The sequence below is a fragment of the Drosophila ananassae genome, chromosome 3L, assembly GCF_017639315.1.
Source record: "Drosophila ananassae strain 14024-0371.13 chromosome 3L, ASM1763931v2, whole genome shotgun sequence".
NCBI lineage: Eukaryota > Metazoa > Arthropoda > Insecta > Diptera > Drosophilidae > Drosophila > Drosophila ananassae.
In genome coordinates this window covers 24,683,461-24,698,125 of record NC_057929.1, presented here as the reverse complement: position 1 = coordinate 24,698,125, position 14,665 = coordinate 24,683,461, and the positions used below count along the sequence as shown (strand labels likewise).

Below are 14,665 nucleotides of genomic sequence, written 5' to 3'. Positions count from 1 at the left end.
CATTAGCCTGCTACCATCTCTGGGAAAAATCATGGAAAGACTGATCCTGAATAGACTACTTTCCGACGAGAATGTCACCAGTGTGATTCCGGATTTCCAGTTCGGCTTTCGCCTTCAGCACGGAACTCCTGAGCAACTACACAGAGTTGTCAACTTTGGTTTAGAAGCATTAGAGAGGAAGGAGTATGCAGTTGCTGCCTTTCTGGATATTCAACAGGCTTTTGACAGAGTGTGGCACCCTGGGCTTCTGTATAAAGCCAAAAGTATATTTACACCGCAAATGTTCCAGCTTGTAAAAAGCTTTCTGGAAGATCGAACATTCCATGTATCTGTAGATGGATATATGTCGTCCATTAAACCTATTTCTGCTGGAGTTCCCCAAGGTAGCGTCCTTGGCCCTACTTTATACTCCATTTATACTTCGGATATGCCTACCCAAACTCCAATTACGGAGGTGAACGAAAATAATGTTTTAATTGCGACATATGCTGATGACACTGCTGTCCTAACTAAAAGTACCAGTATCTTGGCGGCTACTTTTGCTTTGCAAGAATATCTAGATGCGTTTCACCAATGGGCTATGAACTGGAACATCCGAATAAATGCGGAAAAATGTGCTAATGTTACATTTACTAATCGAAGAAGTACCGGCCCTGGAGTCAATCTTAATGGAAGTCCAATAAGAGCTTTCCCTGCATATAAATACCTTGGTGTCACCCTGGATAAAAAACTTACTTTTGGCAGACATATAACATGTATTCAAAATTCTTTTAAAAACAAAGTTGCTCGGATGGCCTGGTTACTTGCACCACGCAATAAGCTTACGCTAGGTTGCAAGGTTCAAATTTACAAATCAATTTTAGCGCCAAGCCTTTTCTACGGGCTACAGGTTTATGGTATCGCTGCCAAAACCCATCTAAATAAAATCCGGGTTTTTCAAGGAAAAACCCTTAGAAGGATCTCTGGAGCTCCGTGGTTCATCCGAACAAGAGACATTGAACGCGATCTCAACGTGCCCAAAATCGGAGACAAGCTGCAAAAGCTTTCTCAAAAATATATGCAACGATTGAATGATCACCCCAACAGCCTTGCCAATAGACTTGGCACCGCAGCTATTAACAATTCCGATCCACGAACTAGAGTCAGGAGAAGATTAAAAAGATTTCACCCTCAAGACCTACCAGACCGGATCTTGACATAAAATTTTCACCAAACACATTTTATTTCTTTCCTGTAATCATATCTTGCCCTAAGCACCGCTTAGACATAGTTTTGTTATTAATTTTGATAAGACGATTAGATTAAGCTGCCATTTGGGTAGCAGTGCGCTAATCATGAGAATAAAATTTCTACATATATAAAAGTAAAAAAAGCTCGATTTCAAGAGCGCACACAAGGAGCTGTCCGAGCTGGATGTTTCAGAACTCAGGATCGATATGCGCGACAACTTCAACAGCGTCTTTAGCGGAAAAATACAAGTTAGAAAATTCAAGATTATCAATACACCCATGGAAACAAATTTAAAGTTAGAACAAGCATCTGAATCAACCGAACAAATTATTTATAGAAATTTAATGGGAGAATTATATAACATTACATTACGGACATAACATATAGTGTGAATTATCTCAGCAGATTTCAAAACTGCTATAACGAAACTCATTTAAAATATGCTTTAAGAGTATTAAAATGTTTACATATGTAGGACAAAAGAGTTAAAACTGACTTATTGTGTTAATTTAAATAATGATATTCTGGACTGTATCTCTCTCTTCCTTCACTTCATAGCGAACGGTCGCGATTATTTTTTGAGCTTGCGATAAATTCTATTCTTGTCAAACGCGGGTTTGAAACCTTAATTTAAACACTTGGTTTTAATACTAATATTGTGTCGTAATATTAAAGTTATACCCGTATCGCTACGCGCTTGTGCAGTGCCATATTTGGGTGAGCATTTAATAAAATTAAAAAGTCGCAATCCAAATATAGCTCTGCTTCTTTTTCATTCTCTGCCTTTTGAACTTTTGCAGTTAATTGTGCTATTATCTTTTTGCGCGCATTTCTTTACACTTCCATAGCTCTGTCTTTACTATCTCCCTCCTCTACCTACCTTATTACCTTTAGTTGGTACAGTGGTTGAAGGCTAATTTGTTTAAAATAAAAAAAATAATAATAGAAAATTTAAAAAATTATGAATTCATTTTTGCTAATTTCCTTATTAATATTTTAAAATGGAATACAATGTTGTCTGCTCATTAAAATCGTGCAATAAGCTGATATCTGCGTCCCAGGCCAGCATCTATTGTTGGCTGTGCGAAAGTGTCTCACATGCCAAATGTGCTGGCCTTACTGCATCTGTCTCGGATGCCATATCCCGCCGTGTTGGCCTCCATTATTGCTGCAGTGGGTGCCGGGCTGTCCAAGATGAAATGAGATCTTTCATGCGACAGACCAAGAGTGGGTTTAAAGATTTGATCGTCGGTTTCCGAAAAATCAATGATCAACTGAGTGCGCTGGATGTTCAATTCAATAGCCTTCAGCTGTTGAATGAATCTCCTAAGCGGAAAAAATCTGCTACTAGGGAAGTCGCAGCTCCAGAGATCGCGGGACAGCTGGATCCTCCCGCAATAATGCAGCCGCTCATTTCCCTTGCCACTCCAAGAGCAGGGACGGTAAATGAAAAGTCAGCACCCGAATTTACCGTAGCAGAGCATAACTTGTCTGCTTTGTCCTCCATTGCATCACTCCAAGTGATTCCCAGGAATACCCTAGAATTAACCCCCATAGCTTCCACTAGAAATGGTAACCCGCCGCCCGGACCCCCGGAACGGACTGATGCCGCGGTATTACCGACCGTGGCCCCAAAACCATTACAGGTAATCCCACCTGTTAGACAAATATTTGTCTCACGGCTAGCCCCTGCTACCTCGGGGATTGATATCTCGGCTTATATCAAAGCCAAAACCAAGGCCGTTATTAGAGTGGAAGACTTTAGAAAATTTAAATACTCCTACTCGAGGCGCATAGTCTTTCCTTTGCGTCCCATATTATATTCTTTACTAAAACCTGGTTAAAGCCGGAGATCTTTTGCTCCGAAGTTTTTCCAAGTAGGTACACCACTTTTAGACGTGACTGACCTCTGCGAAGAGGAGGAGGAGTCTTAATTTCTATTGACTCCAATTTCGTTTCTGAAGAGGTAAAGTTACCAGAGTTTGGTGATTTCGAATTCATTTGCGTTAAATTCATATTGTCTGCTCAATCTTTGTTAATTACATGTTCTTACATCCCACCATCTTCCGAGCCGCCTACATACTGGTATCATATAGCTCGGCTAAATTTCACCGTGCAGAACGCCGAATGTTATAAAAATGATATTCGCCGCTGTCGGATTCAGTTCACTCAGGATCCAAAGCAGTTTTATAACTTTGTAAACACGAAGCGTAAACATGTATCTTTTCCTTCCCTACTTACGTATAAGTAAAAAAATTTATCAGCGACTTCAGATCAGGCCATTGCTGATTTATTTGCAAAATTTTTCCAAACAACGTATTCACCTCCTAAAACTTCAGATCAGCCATACGCTTACAACATTCAACCAACTAATCGTATATTTGTTCCATATCTGTCTGAAAACAATATATTATTGGATCTTCAAAAGGTAAAGCCAGTTTATTCGCCAGACCGCGACGGAGTACCAGGCTGTGTGCTAAAATACTGTGCTAGGGCTCTGTGCAAACCTCTTCAAAAACTTTTCAACTTATCTTTGGAATCTTCGATTTTCCCCTTTAAATGGAAGGAATCTTTCATAATTCCTCTGCACAAAAAGGGGAAAAAATCCGATGCTGCCAACTACAGAGGCATCTCAAAATTGTCAGCGATTCCAAAGTTATTCGAAAAATTAATAACTCCTCATTTGCAACACCTATGCTCATCAATAATTTCTCCAAGTCAGCATGGTTTTATTAAGCGTCGCTCAACCACCACTAATTTATTTAAATCCTTTGTTTTAGATAGCTTCCAAAAGGGACTTCAAACTGATGTTATTTACACAGACTTTAGTAAAGCATTTGATTCAGTTAATCACTCACTCTTGTTGAGTAAACCAAATCTTTTGGGATTCTCAACCGACCTCATTACGTGGATCTCCAGCTATTTAAATGGAAGAACACAGAGAGTCTTATTTAAAAATCAATACTCCCGCTTAGTCCGTGCCACATCTGGAGTCCATCAAGGAAGCCATCTTGGCCCATTACTATTCACTCTTTTTATAAATGACTGGCCCCCATCCTTAACGAACGCGCTGGTACTAATGTACGCAGACGATGTTAAGCTTTGTCTGCAATATAACTTCCCGTCTGCCCAAAACAGACTCCAGTCCGATCTTGATAATTTTCAAAAATGGTGTTTAGCTAATGACTTAATACTTAATGGATCAAAATGCAAACTTATGTCTTTTTATCGTACTAGCCCTCACCCGGCTTCGTACTATCTCTCTGGGATTGCCTTAGAAAAATTAACTCAGGTTAATGATCTTGGTGTCCTTTTAGACAGAAAACTTAAATTTTCCGATAATAAGGCTAAAGGTGTTCTCGGTTTTATTAAAAGATGGGCTAAAGAATTTAACGACCCTTATATTACTAAAAGCTTATTTATATCCTTGGTCCGTCCGATACTGGAGTACGGTTCATGTGTCTGGTGTCCCCAATACGGTGTCCATCAAGACCGCATAGAATCCGTACAAAAGAACTTCTTTTTATTTGCTCTTAGAGGACTTAACTGGGACGCAAATCTTCCTACCTTCCTTCGTATAATAGTAGACTCCTACTAATAAACTTACCCTCCTTAACAAATCGTAGAACAATGCTGGGTGTCGTTTTCCTACACAACCTTATTAATGGTGATGTAGATAGCCAGTACTTACTAACACGTTTACAGTTTAACGTTCCGAATAGAAGGACCAGAAACTTTAGTCCTTTATTCTTAAGCCATTGTAGATCGACATATGCACAGCATGATCCCCTTAGGTTTTTATGTTCGAACTATAATGGTCTGTATCATATTATTTCTCTTTCATCCCTGTCAAATATGAAAACTTCCATTTTCAATTACCTTCAAGAGCACACTAATTCTTCCTCTTTTTCTTTATAATCCTTCTATTTAAACTTATATTTACTAACTCGAATTTATTCCCGCGATTCGAGCCGTACGTTATGCGGCAGGCGCCCCGCGGTCGGATGGGCGGGAGGTGGACTGTACGTATGCAGTGGGAACCGCGCGAAATGGTAGACTCGGATTTCGCAGGAGATTGTGTTGATAGAAAAGCAACGACGGGTTTTGTTATAAGGTTCCACGGAAACCTAATTTTCTTGGAAGTCAAAAAAACAAAACTCAATTGTAAAATGTTCAACTTTTGCTGAATACACTGCTATATCAGAAGCTGTAACTGAAATCTTATTTACTAGAAATTTATTAACGGATTCATTTAAAGAAAAATTCAGTCAACCCATAAAAATTTACGAAGATAATACAGGAGCAATCGCTACAGGTAAATTCGGGAACTTCACACATTGAAGTTCAGTATCACTACATAAATTAGATATATAAAAAAGGCTTAATCGATATTGTAAATTGTAGATTCAGATAAAAATTTAGTAGATATAATAACAAAAAGCCTATGTAAAATAAAATTTTTGAATAATAGACAATCGGTAAAATTATTGTAACAACTTGTAAAATATTATAAGTCAAACTGAAAAAAGTTAATGGTTAACAAATGAAGTAATTAAAGTATTCTAGATTATAAATTTAAGGAGGCGTGTTGAATTGTATAAATATAATAATCGAGAGTTACTTATGTATATTTAAGCTAGTGTAAATATTGTGAAAAGGTTAGATCTCCCACACGCCAAGACAGGTGGCAAGGGGGTCAACAGCGGGGGGACAGGCAAGCTAGCACGGCTGCGCGCACGGAAGAAGGAGAAAGAGGAATCACCGTGGAACTTAACGGTCCCGGGCGGGCCACCGCGGCCGCTATCGAATGTTATAGAAGAGAGCGGGGACGGCGGGAAACGAAGCGACCCCCGACAGCGCAGCTATATTTAGAAAGTGCAGAAACGCAGAAATGCATTGGGAATGCCCAAAGGGTGGAGCGCGGGGGTATGCGGACAAAGTCCGGTGACTTGCATAACAATATGATAATAGCAATAACAATATGAATCAAAGGCCCAAGCGGGGCAAACGGGGGGAGCAACAAAGGAAGCCCGCCGATAGATACGCGGCGTGAATTGGAGAAAGTTAACGGCGAGAACAGAGGAGCGAAGGATTAACGACAGGAAACGAGATTTGCAAGGATTAACGGGCGCCTCAGGCACTTTATAAGGAGGGTCCCTGGAGCAAATCGAGGCCGAGTCTTCTAGGGAAACTGGAAGAGTTGAGTGAAAGACCCCCGTGGGTAAGTCTGACATTCAAGCGGGAAAGTTTCCTTGGAGAAATTAGGAGTATAGGCTGAAGGACCCCCCGTGGCTAAGTCCGACAGTCTCAACTGCGGGATTTAGCGTTCAGTAGCTTAAGGGCCCCCTGTGGGTAAGTCCGGCGGCGGTACGCGAATCAGCCAAGGAGTAGAAATCAAAGAGCAAGTGGGAAAAGGATCAAGAATCCGCGGCGGAACTGAAGCCCAAGGGTAAAACGAGTCGCGATGGGTTATTCCCGGACACGACAGGTATCCTGGTGTCATAGCGACGGATTGGCCTGGCGTACGCCTTGTCGATTCCAAGGAGCAAGTTATTTGTGTGTGTTATTTCTGGCCTCGGGCAATCACGTCGAATATATAAATTCGGTGGAACGATCCCCCAAACTCTGTGAAGCTAGCCGCGGCATCTGTTGCGAGCAAAAGTTAGCAAAAACAGTTCGTTACAATATGATATTCCGTATAGTATATAATATTAGAATAAGTTATTGTGAATTAGACTTCATCCATATCGATTGTAATTAAGCTCTCACTGTACTGATAAATCTTGGACCAATTAGATTAACTTTCCTTAATAAAAACGATCTTTAAAACTCTAAGCTCAACAGTTTTTATGAATTTCAATCGGAGATTGGTTGCTGACAGATCAAGTTGTAATGTTTTTCTGGTCTCAAACCTATATCATATATTAGGCCAATCTCTATTCTGTGTAAAAAAAAAAAAAAATAAATAAAAGGCTTCCACAGCCATGCAAGCTTAAGGTATTTGCGTAATATTTAAGAAGAAGTGCAAAGTGCATTGTAAAAAAACACCGAAATTCTGTAAGTTTAAATTTCAATTAAATAGTGTTAGATCAAGTTCGCTATAAAAGTTCGCCGCTAGTAGTGTTTTCTAAAATGATGACACCGCGTTTCTTGAAAAAGTTCTTTCTACAAAGTTCTTTATAGAATGTTATTTGTAGAATGTTTAGATTTGTATACATACATGCATAGTTTACTTAGCAAATAACTTCAAAAATATATGTTTTCAGTTATTTGCTTGCAAACCTTCCACCCATGAAAATGAACCTAAAGTCAACAGAGTCCTAGCAAGGGAATTGGATGATGAAGTGGCCAAAATTTTAAAAGCTGTTTTAAATCGTGATTGCTCCGACTGGGCCGCAGTTTGTGACAATTGGAAAAAAACGTTTCATCTGAGGCAGGAGGATCTGTATATGGCTATCCTGAATAGCTATTAGATGTAATTTAATTTCATAGGGAATGGCCGAGACTTTCCCACGCCAATTGGTATGGCTGTTGGTAAATAAAAACTAGGTAATCATAAAAATAATAAAAAGAATGTAAATAAAAACTTTGTAATTATAAAAATAATAAAAAGAATGTAAATAAAATCTGAATTATTACAGAATGGTGCGTTTTTACTTCAAGACTTTTTTACTTTTTACTTGCTGCAATAATATTTTCTAATTCTTAAAGTAACAATTTTTCGTACTTGGTGTAAAAACTTCTCGTTCTTATAACATGAATTTTTCGTACTTGGTGTAAGAACTTCTCGTTCTTAACTTAAGCATTTTAAAATAGGAATTTTTCACGCTCAAAACAAGAATTTTGGTCTCAAAATCGTATTGTAAGGTGAACTAAGTATGTACGTTCCTGGTCGAAGTGTGTTCGTCTTGGTTTAAGTAAGAAATGGTTTTTTTTTTTAATTTACCTGCTTTAATAGCTTTACAGAGCCTGAACTCCGATACCCCCAAACCAAGAATCCTATCTTCATGGATCCTAGGTTCCTGGATGAGGGCTACTTCAGCTCCACTCTCAGCGAGGTTGAGAAGAAGGGCACCGGATACTGTGGTGGAGATTTATCTTCATGAATGTCATGGATATCCTGGTGATCCTCCACCACCGTCACATACGCCTAGGTATCAGAGCCCAGCAGCGAGTTCTTCTCCATGCCGACGCCTGTCAGAGCCCTTGCCAAAAAACATTCCTCTGAGGTATACCCTTCTACTATAAGATGTCCTCTTCTACATACGACATTCCTTCGTGGCGTCCCTCTTCGGTTGGTTCCTCAAAGTCTGGCCTTTTTTGCTTGACCTCTTTTGCACTCTGTAGCAAAATAACTTTTGCACATTGTGCGAGATCTCTCTTGCCCATCTTATAATCTCGGCTTGATCCAGGAAGAATTTCGCAGATGTGACCGCCCTCATGAGGATGAAGGCTACTGATCCACGAGTGAGCCACTACCCGACTGGTGCTTTCCTACGGGACCCCGTCGGTTAGTTTGGATTTCGACCTTACGCTCTCGATCCCCACCGCACAGTGGTTGATTATGTATGGCGAAGGCGGCCAAAAATAGTTCCAGTTGGAATATGGAGCTCAAAATTTTTGTGCTGCTTTATAGACTCAATATTATGAAGAACATTATTAAACAAAGGCAAAAACCATTCGTTAAGGCCATAAAAAAATACAAAATAACATTTTAAAGCTTTAATTCAATTGCATACTTTCAGGCTCGAAAATTCCTTATTTATTAAATATGTTTTAATTTCATTTTATTATCAATATACAAAATAAAATAAACAATAAAATTATTCTAACAAATCAAAAACACTTTTCGAAAGAATCGTTTTACATTAAATCTATGTTGTAGGTCGTCATATACTTTTTTAGCTTTATCAGGAAATGAACCTATTACTGATCACCACATCTCAAAAATATTTAAACGTGATATTTTGCACTGATATGAATTGCCTGTATAAAAAAACAAAGTTAATTAAATTAAAAAATCACAATTGCGCAATTAAGATTTCAAAGCACAAACGAATAAGACGAACACAACAAAACACACAAAATTTGCTCGAACACAAAAAATGGAATAAGTCAGAAGGTTGCAATAAGTTGCAGCTCAAATTTAGAACATAGACTAAGAAAACATTCACTATTATTAAAAAATAAGTTTCATTAAAGGGAGAGACGGGTAACACAACTTTTTCTTTATCTTAATTCTATGTATACACAAAAATTCGCCACTCGTCAGGTCACTAATGAAACACTAACTTTAAAACAATAACACGACACATAATGACATAAAAATTACTCCGTTTTATAGTACATGCCTTTATTTTCATAATTCATTTTATTTTATTATGATTGACCACGATTTACTATTTTAATTAAATTTTTTCGAAGGAGCTAATTTTTAAGCTGCGTTCACTGCAACGACCACGTGTTTTGTTTGTCTCTCTTCTCCCGCTATTCGTACAGCGAGGGAAAGAGACATGAAAATGAAAATACCATTTGTTTTATTGATCTGTTAAGAAATAATTTTAAGGCAAAAAATGAAAAATTTCGGACTTTCGTTTTTTTATTTTTGGCCTATGGAATCAACCACTGTGCACCGCTTGGGCACGCATATCTCGGCATATATGCTGTTCCGCTTTGGATCGGGGTGATTTGTGGCAGGGAATTTTCTTCTTCGGAAGAGACATGACCTTAGAGCTTAATCGCACTACCAGTGTTGGGCACAGTTACGGTACGCGTATGCTCGCATGTTGGTCCCTCGGTTGTACCCGTTGGCTGACGGCCGACACTTCTAGTAAAAATGGTCTAATGAAACTTCATTTTTATTTTTTTTTTCATCACACTTGGTATATTTAAATTGGCCTCGATGTGATGGGATTAAAAGGGATTCCGTAAGAAGAAAAAGCTCCTGCTTAATGTGGCGCTTTTTATTTCGCCTGACGATACCACTGTCCTTCGTTTTATGGTATTACTTTTCGAGGAAGCTGTACGAACAAAAAACTTTTCCACAAGCGAAAATTGAAAAATAGTTGTGAAAAAAAGCCGTCTTTTCCAAAGATGCACCCAAAAGCTAATGGCAATTGAATTTTTTGATTAGCCCAACCGGATCAAGATAAACTGCTACATATATATTATATAAAGCTACCCTTAAATGCTGCACAGCTTGGTTTTAATTTTTGTGTCTGACTTAATCAGAAGATTGCGACCTTGTGTCCTCTGGACCACAAACTCAACAAGTCGACGCATCACTGCGTATTACTAAGGAAGTAAGAAAAATAATGTCGGGTGAACGGCGGTACGTTTGAAATTCAATGCGCCTGCGAATGGGCCAGCAAAGACGACATTGAACTGGCTCAAGCTGCAGGGTCACTGCCACTAAGTGCTGTTAATGAGTGCACTGGTAATTCATAAAACAAAGTGCCGAAAAACTGAGGTCCTAAGGAAAGTAAAGAAAAATGTGTTAATCTAAATTTAAGTGAAAGATAATTTTAGTATAGAAACTAAAGACCTCGAAACTGACTTCAATTCAATTCGCACAACGATGACCTTTAATATGCTTCTTCTTCATTTCGCCAATTTAGGGCACACCTTTTTTTACTGTCACTCCTTTTGAAAGCCGAAAAATGCTAAGCTCTTAGAGTGGCAATCCCTCAATGCCGTGATATTACAAAGGCCCAAAACCGAAATCCACTTTAATGAAAACTTCGGAGGGGCGCTTAGCGGTTTTGCCTGTACAGGTTTTTTTGAGAAGCGAAGGAATTGGGTTTGCGGGAAAAATTTTAGTTGCTTCGGCGGTTTTGGCTTCCAAAGATTAAGAGCGGATTATGGCCCTGCAGTGCACTTGAAAATTAGTTGTTTGGAAAAAACAGGATAATCTAATGAGCATCTTTTCCAGCTATTTTTATACCCTTGCAGAGGGTATTATAATTTTGGTCAAAAGTGTGCAACGCAGTGAAGGAGACATCTCCGACCCTATAAGGTATATATATTCTTGATCAGGATCACCTCCTGAGTCGATATGAGCATGTCCGTCTGTCCGTCTGTCCGTTTCTACGCAAACTAGTCTCTCAGTTTTAAAGCTATCGAGTTGAAACTTTGCACACACCCTTCTTTCCTTTGCAGGCAGTATATAGTCGGTATATAAGTCGGAACGGCCGGGATCGGTCGACTATATCCAATAGCTATATAACTGATTGATCGGAAATGCCATAACTTTGGTTTTTTTTCAGTTAGAGGGTTGGGACTTTCCACACATGTTATATTTGACCAAAATATCTTATGTACAAAATTTCATAAGGATCGGCCGACTATATCCTATAGCTGTCATAGAACGATCGGAATTGGCATAACTTTGGTGTTTTTTAAGTTAGAAAGATGGGACTTGGTACAGATTACTCTATGGGCAAAATAATTCAATATGCCAAATTTCATAAGGATCGGCCGACTATATACGATCCGCTATATATCTAATAATATATCTAATAATCTCTTACACCAGGCACACGTCATCTTTCAAAATACGTGTGCCCTTGCAGATGTTCAAGACGATCTGTTCCGCCAGCTTTTGGCCACAGAACATTTTCGTCCAAGAACATCAACCAAGTACGGTGAAAAAAAAGATAACCAAACCTGTGGGTGTAAAACTTCCACATGTTAAGGCCACTGATCAACCTTCCAACTCATCTTCCTCAATCTCAAAAAACTAATGTCTTCATTAAGAGGGTTACGTAGTAAACTTCCCAATCTGTATTCTTATAGTTCTTTTTTTGCATCCCACATTATAGTATTTACAGAAACTTGGTTAAAGCCGGAGATCTTAAGCTCCGAAGTTTTTCCTAGTAGCACTTTTAGATGTGATAGAACTTTGCGTAGGGGAGGAGGAGTGCTAATTTCTGTAGACTCCAAATTCGCTTCTGAAGAGGTAAAATCACAAGAGTTTGGTAACATTGAATTTCTTTGCATCAAAATCACTTTGTCCGATCAATCTTTGTATGTTACCTGTTCGTACATACCACCTTCGTCCGAACCGCCAACATACTGGCAACATTTGTCCGCTATTCGTTTGGTTTTCGATCGTCTGTCTGATGGTGACCAGCTGATTGCTCTGGGTGACTTTAATATCCCAAAACTTATGTGGTCAAATGTTGATAATTCACCGTCTTTACAGCTTAACTTCCACCATGACTTCCCTGAGGGCATGTTCGACATGTCACTCGGGCAAATTAACCACGTTAGAAATTCTTTAGGTCGGCTGTTGGACTTATGTTTCGTTTCTGATCCTGATGGAATAACTCTTTCCAGAACTTTGCCCCTTTCTAACCCTGAGGATCCATATCATCCCACTCTTGAGGTTTCAATCAAAAATAATTACTTTATTGACCTTAAGTCTACAGTTAAATCTCAGAAAGTTCGTTTCTTTCGTAAGGCTGACTTTATGAAATTAAATAAGTTAATTTTGGAATTTGATTGGTCTGATTTACTGGCATGCGAGGATATAAACATCGCATTACAAAAATTTTATTACACTTTGAACATATTTTTCGACGCTGTCGTGCCGTGGAAATATCCGTCCGCTTCAACGAATCCGCCTTGGTATACAAGGCACCTTATAAATTTAAAGAATAGTATGAGTAGACTTTTAAACAAATATAGATTATCGGGCTGTACAGTTATTTTTTCAAGATACTTAGTAGCTCGGTCCAATTTCACCGTGCATAACGCAGAATGTTATAGGAGTTATATTCGCCGCTGCAGGATTCAGTTTACTCAGGATCCGAAGCAGTTTTATAACTTTGTAAACACTAAGCGTAAACATGTATCTTTTCCCCCACTGCTTACGTTTGAGAACTCGTATGCGAACACCGATCAGGCAATGGCCGATCTCTTTGCACAGTTTTTTCAAACTACCTATTCACCTAGCAGCAGTTTAGCTCAGCCTTACACTTATAATATCCAATCAGCCAACCTTTTATTTTGCCCATCTTTCGATCAAAGTGGTGTGTTATCGGATCTTCTTAAGGTTAAGCCCGTGTATTCGCCAGGCCCTGGTGGAGTACCAGGCTGTGTTCTGAAGTACTGCGCCGAGGCACTGTGCAAACCGCTTGTTAAACTCTTTAATCTATCGCTGGAAACTTCGATCTTTCCCCTTATGTGGAAGGAATCCTTCATTATTCCGCTGCATAAAAAAGGGAAAAAATCCGAAGCTGCTAATTATAGAGGCATCTCTAAATTGTCAGCAATTCCAAAGCTTTTTGAAAAACTTATCACTTCACATTTGCAACACCTAGGTAGTTCAATAATAACTCCGTGCCAGCATGGCTTCATGAAGCGCCGCTCCACCACTACCAACTTATTGGAGCTAACATCTTTTATCACGGATGGCTTCCGGAATGGCTTACAAACAGACGTCATATACACTGACTTCAGTAAAGCATTTGACTCTGTTAACCATTCGCTTCTTATAAGTAAACTCAGTCTTTTGGGATTCCCAACTGATCTTCTTATGTGGATTTCGAGCCACTTATCAGGGAGAACCCAAGTTTTATTTAATATAACTATCGGGAATATTTGGAGTAGCTTCAGCTTGATGGTTCGATGGTCAAAAATAGAGTGACTTCCCAGAGTTGTGACCCTCCGGTCGTCCGTTCGATATCGGCGGTGCGGTGTCGGCGTGTGTGGTGTCACCCGCTGACTAGTGTCAGCTATCCGGTGTCAAGAGTCAGCGTAACACACAGGGTGTGGGTCAGCTTTCCCGCAACATGCTATTCAGCGTACATAGTTGCACACTTGTGACATAGTTGCACTCTTGCGACATATCCGGATGAAGTTGAACCCACAGCACTTGAATATCGAGAATTGCTTATGCTGTGGATTCGGGTTTAAGAGTCTGGGGTCGAGTTCGAGGCGTAGTAGCAGTAGGGGGCGAATAGTGCTGAGCAAGGGGGGCTCGAAAGTGCCGGGTGTTAACTTATATTTTTTTTTTATATTTTTTTGCTATTATATATTTATTTTTTTCATTATTTTTTCCTTCGTTCATTTTTTTAAATATTTTTTTTATTATATATTTTTTTTTTCATATTTATATTTTTTCCGTATATTTTTTTTTAATTTGTGTTTCTGTGGTTTGTGCCTGCAACAACTCCTGTGCTTGGGCTTTCAGCTCACTCTCTCTTTTCCTTCCTTGTGCCAGCGTGACTTAGCACAGCAATCACTGGTGACACAAAGTTCACCACTGTGTACGGCCCGTCGAATCTCGGCGCTAGTTTCGCCGCGAAACCTTCGACTGCTTAAGGCAAATGGTGCTCCTTTGCCCACACCGTGTCGCCGATCTTCGGGCTCCACTCCCGCCTCCTCAGATTGTAATGCCGAGCTTGTTCCTACGCCGCGTGCTCCATATTCC

At 39.4% G+C, this 14,665-nt stretch overlaps 1 protein-coding gene across 4 annotated transcripts in view; it reads left to right on the top strand.

Moving 5' to 3' along the window:
- Window positions 1–14,665, top strand: part of LOC26514435 (Down syndrome cell adhesion molecule-like protein Dscam2) — a 1,172,063-nt gene that overhangs the window by 1,023,481 nt on the left and 133,917 nt on the right. The window contains exon 17 of one of the 4 annotated variants that reach the window (XM_044715442.1): window positions 7,497–7,873. The exons of the other annotated variants lie outside the window; for them this stretch is intronic. Coding sequence (XP_044571377.1) covers window positions 7,497–7,525 — 29 coding nt within the window. The 3' untranslated portion in view covers window positions 7,526–7,873. Of the gene's footprint in view, window positions 1–7,496; window positions 7,874–14,665 lie in introns of those variants that run through there. 4 annotated transcript variants of the gene reach the window in all.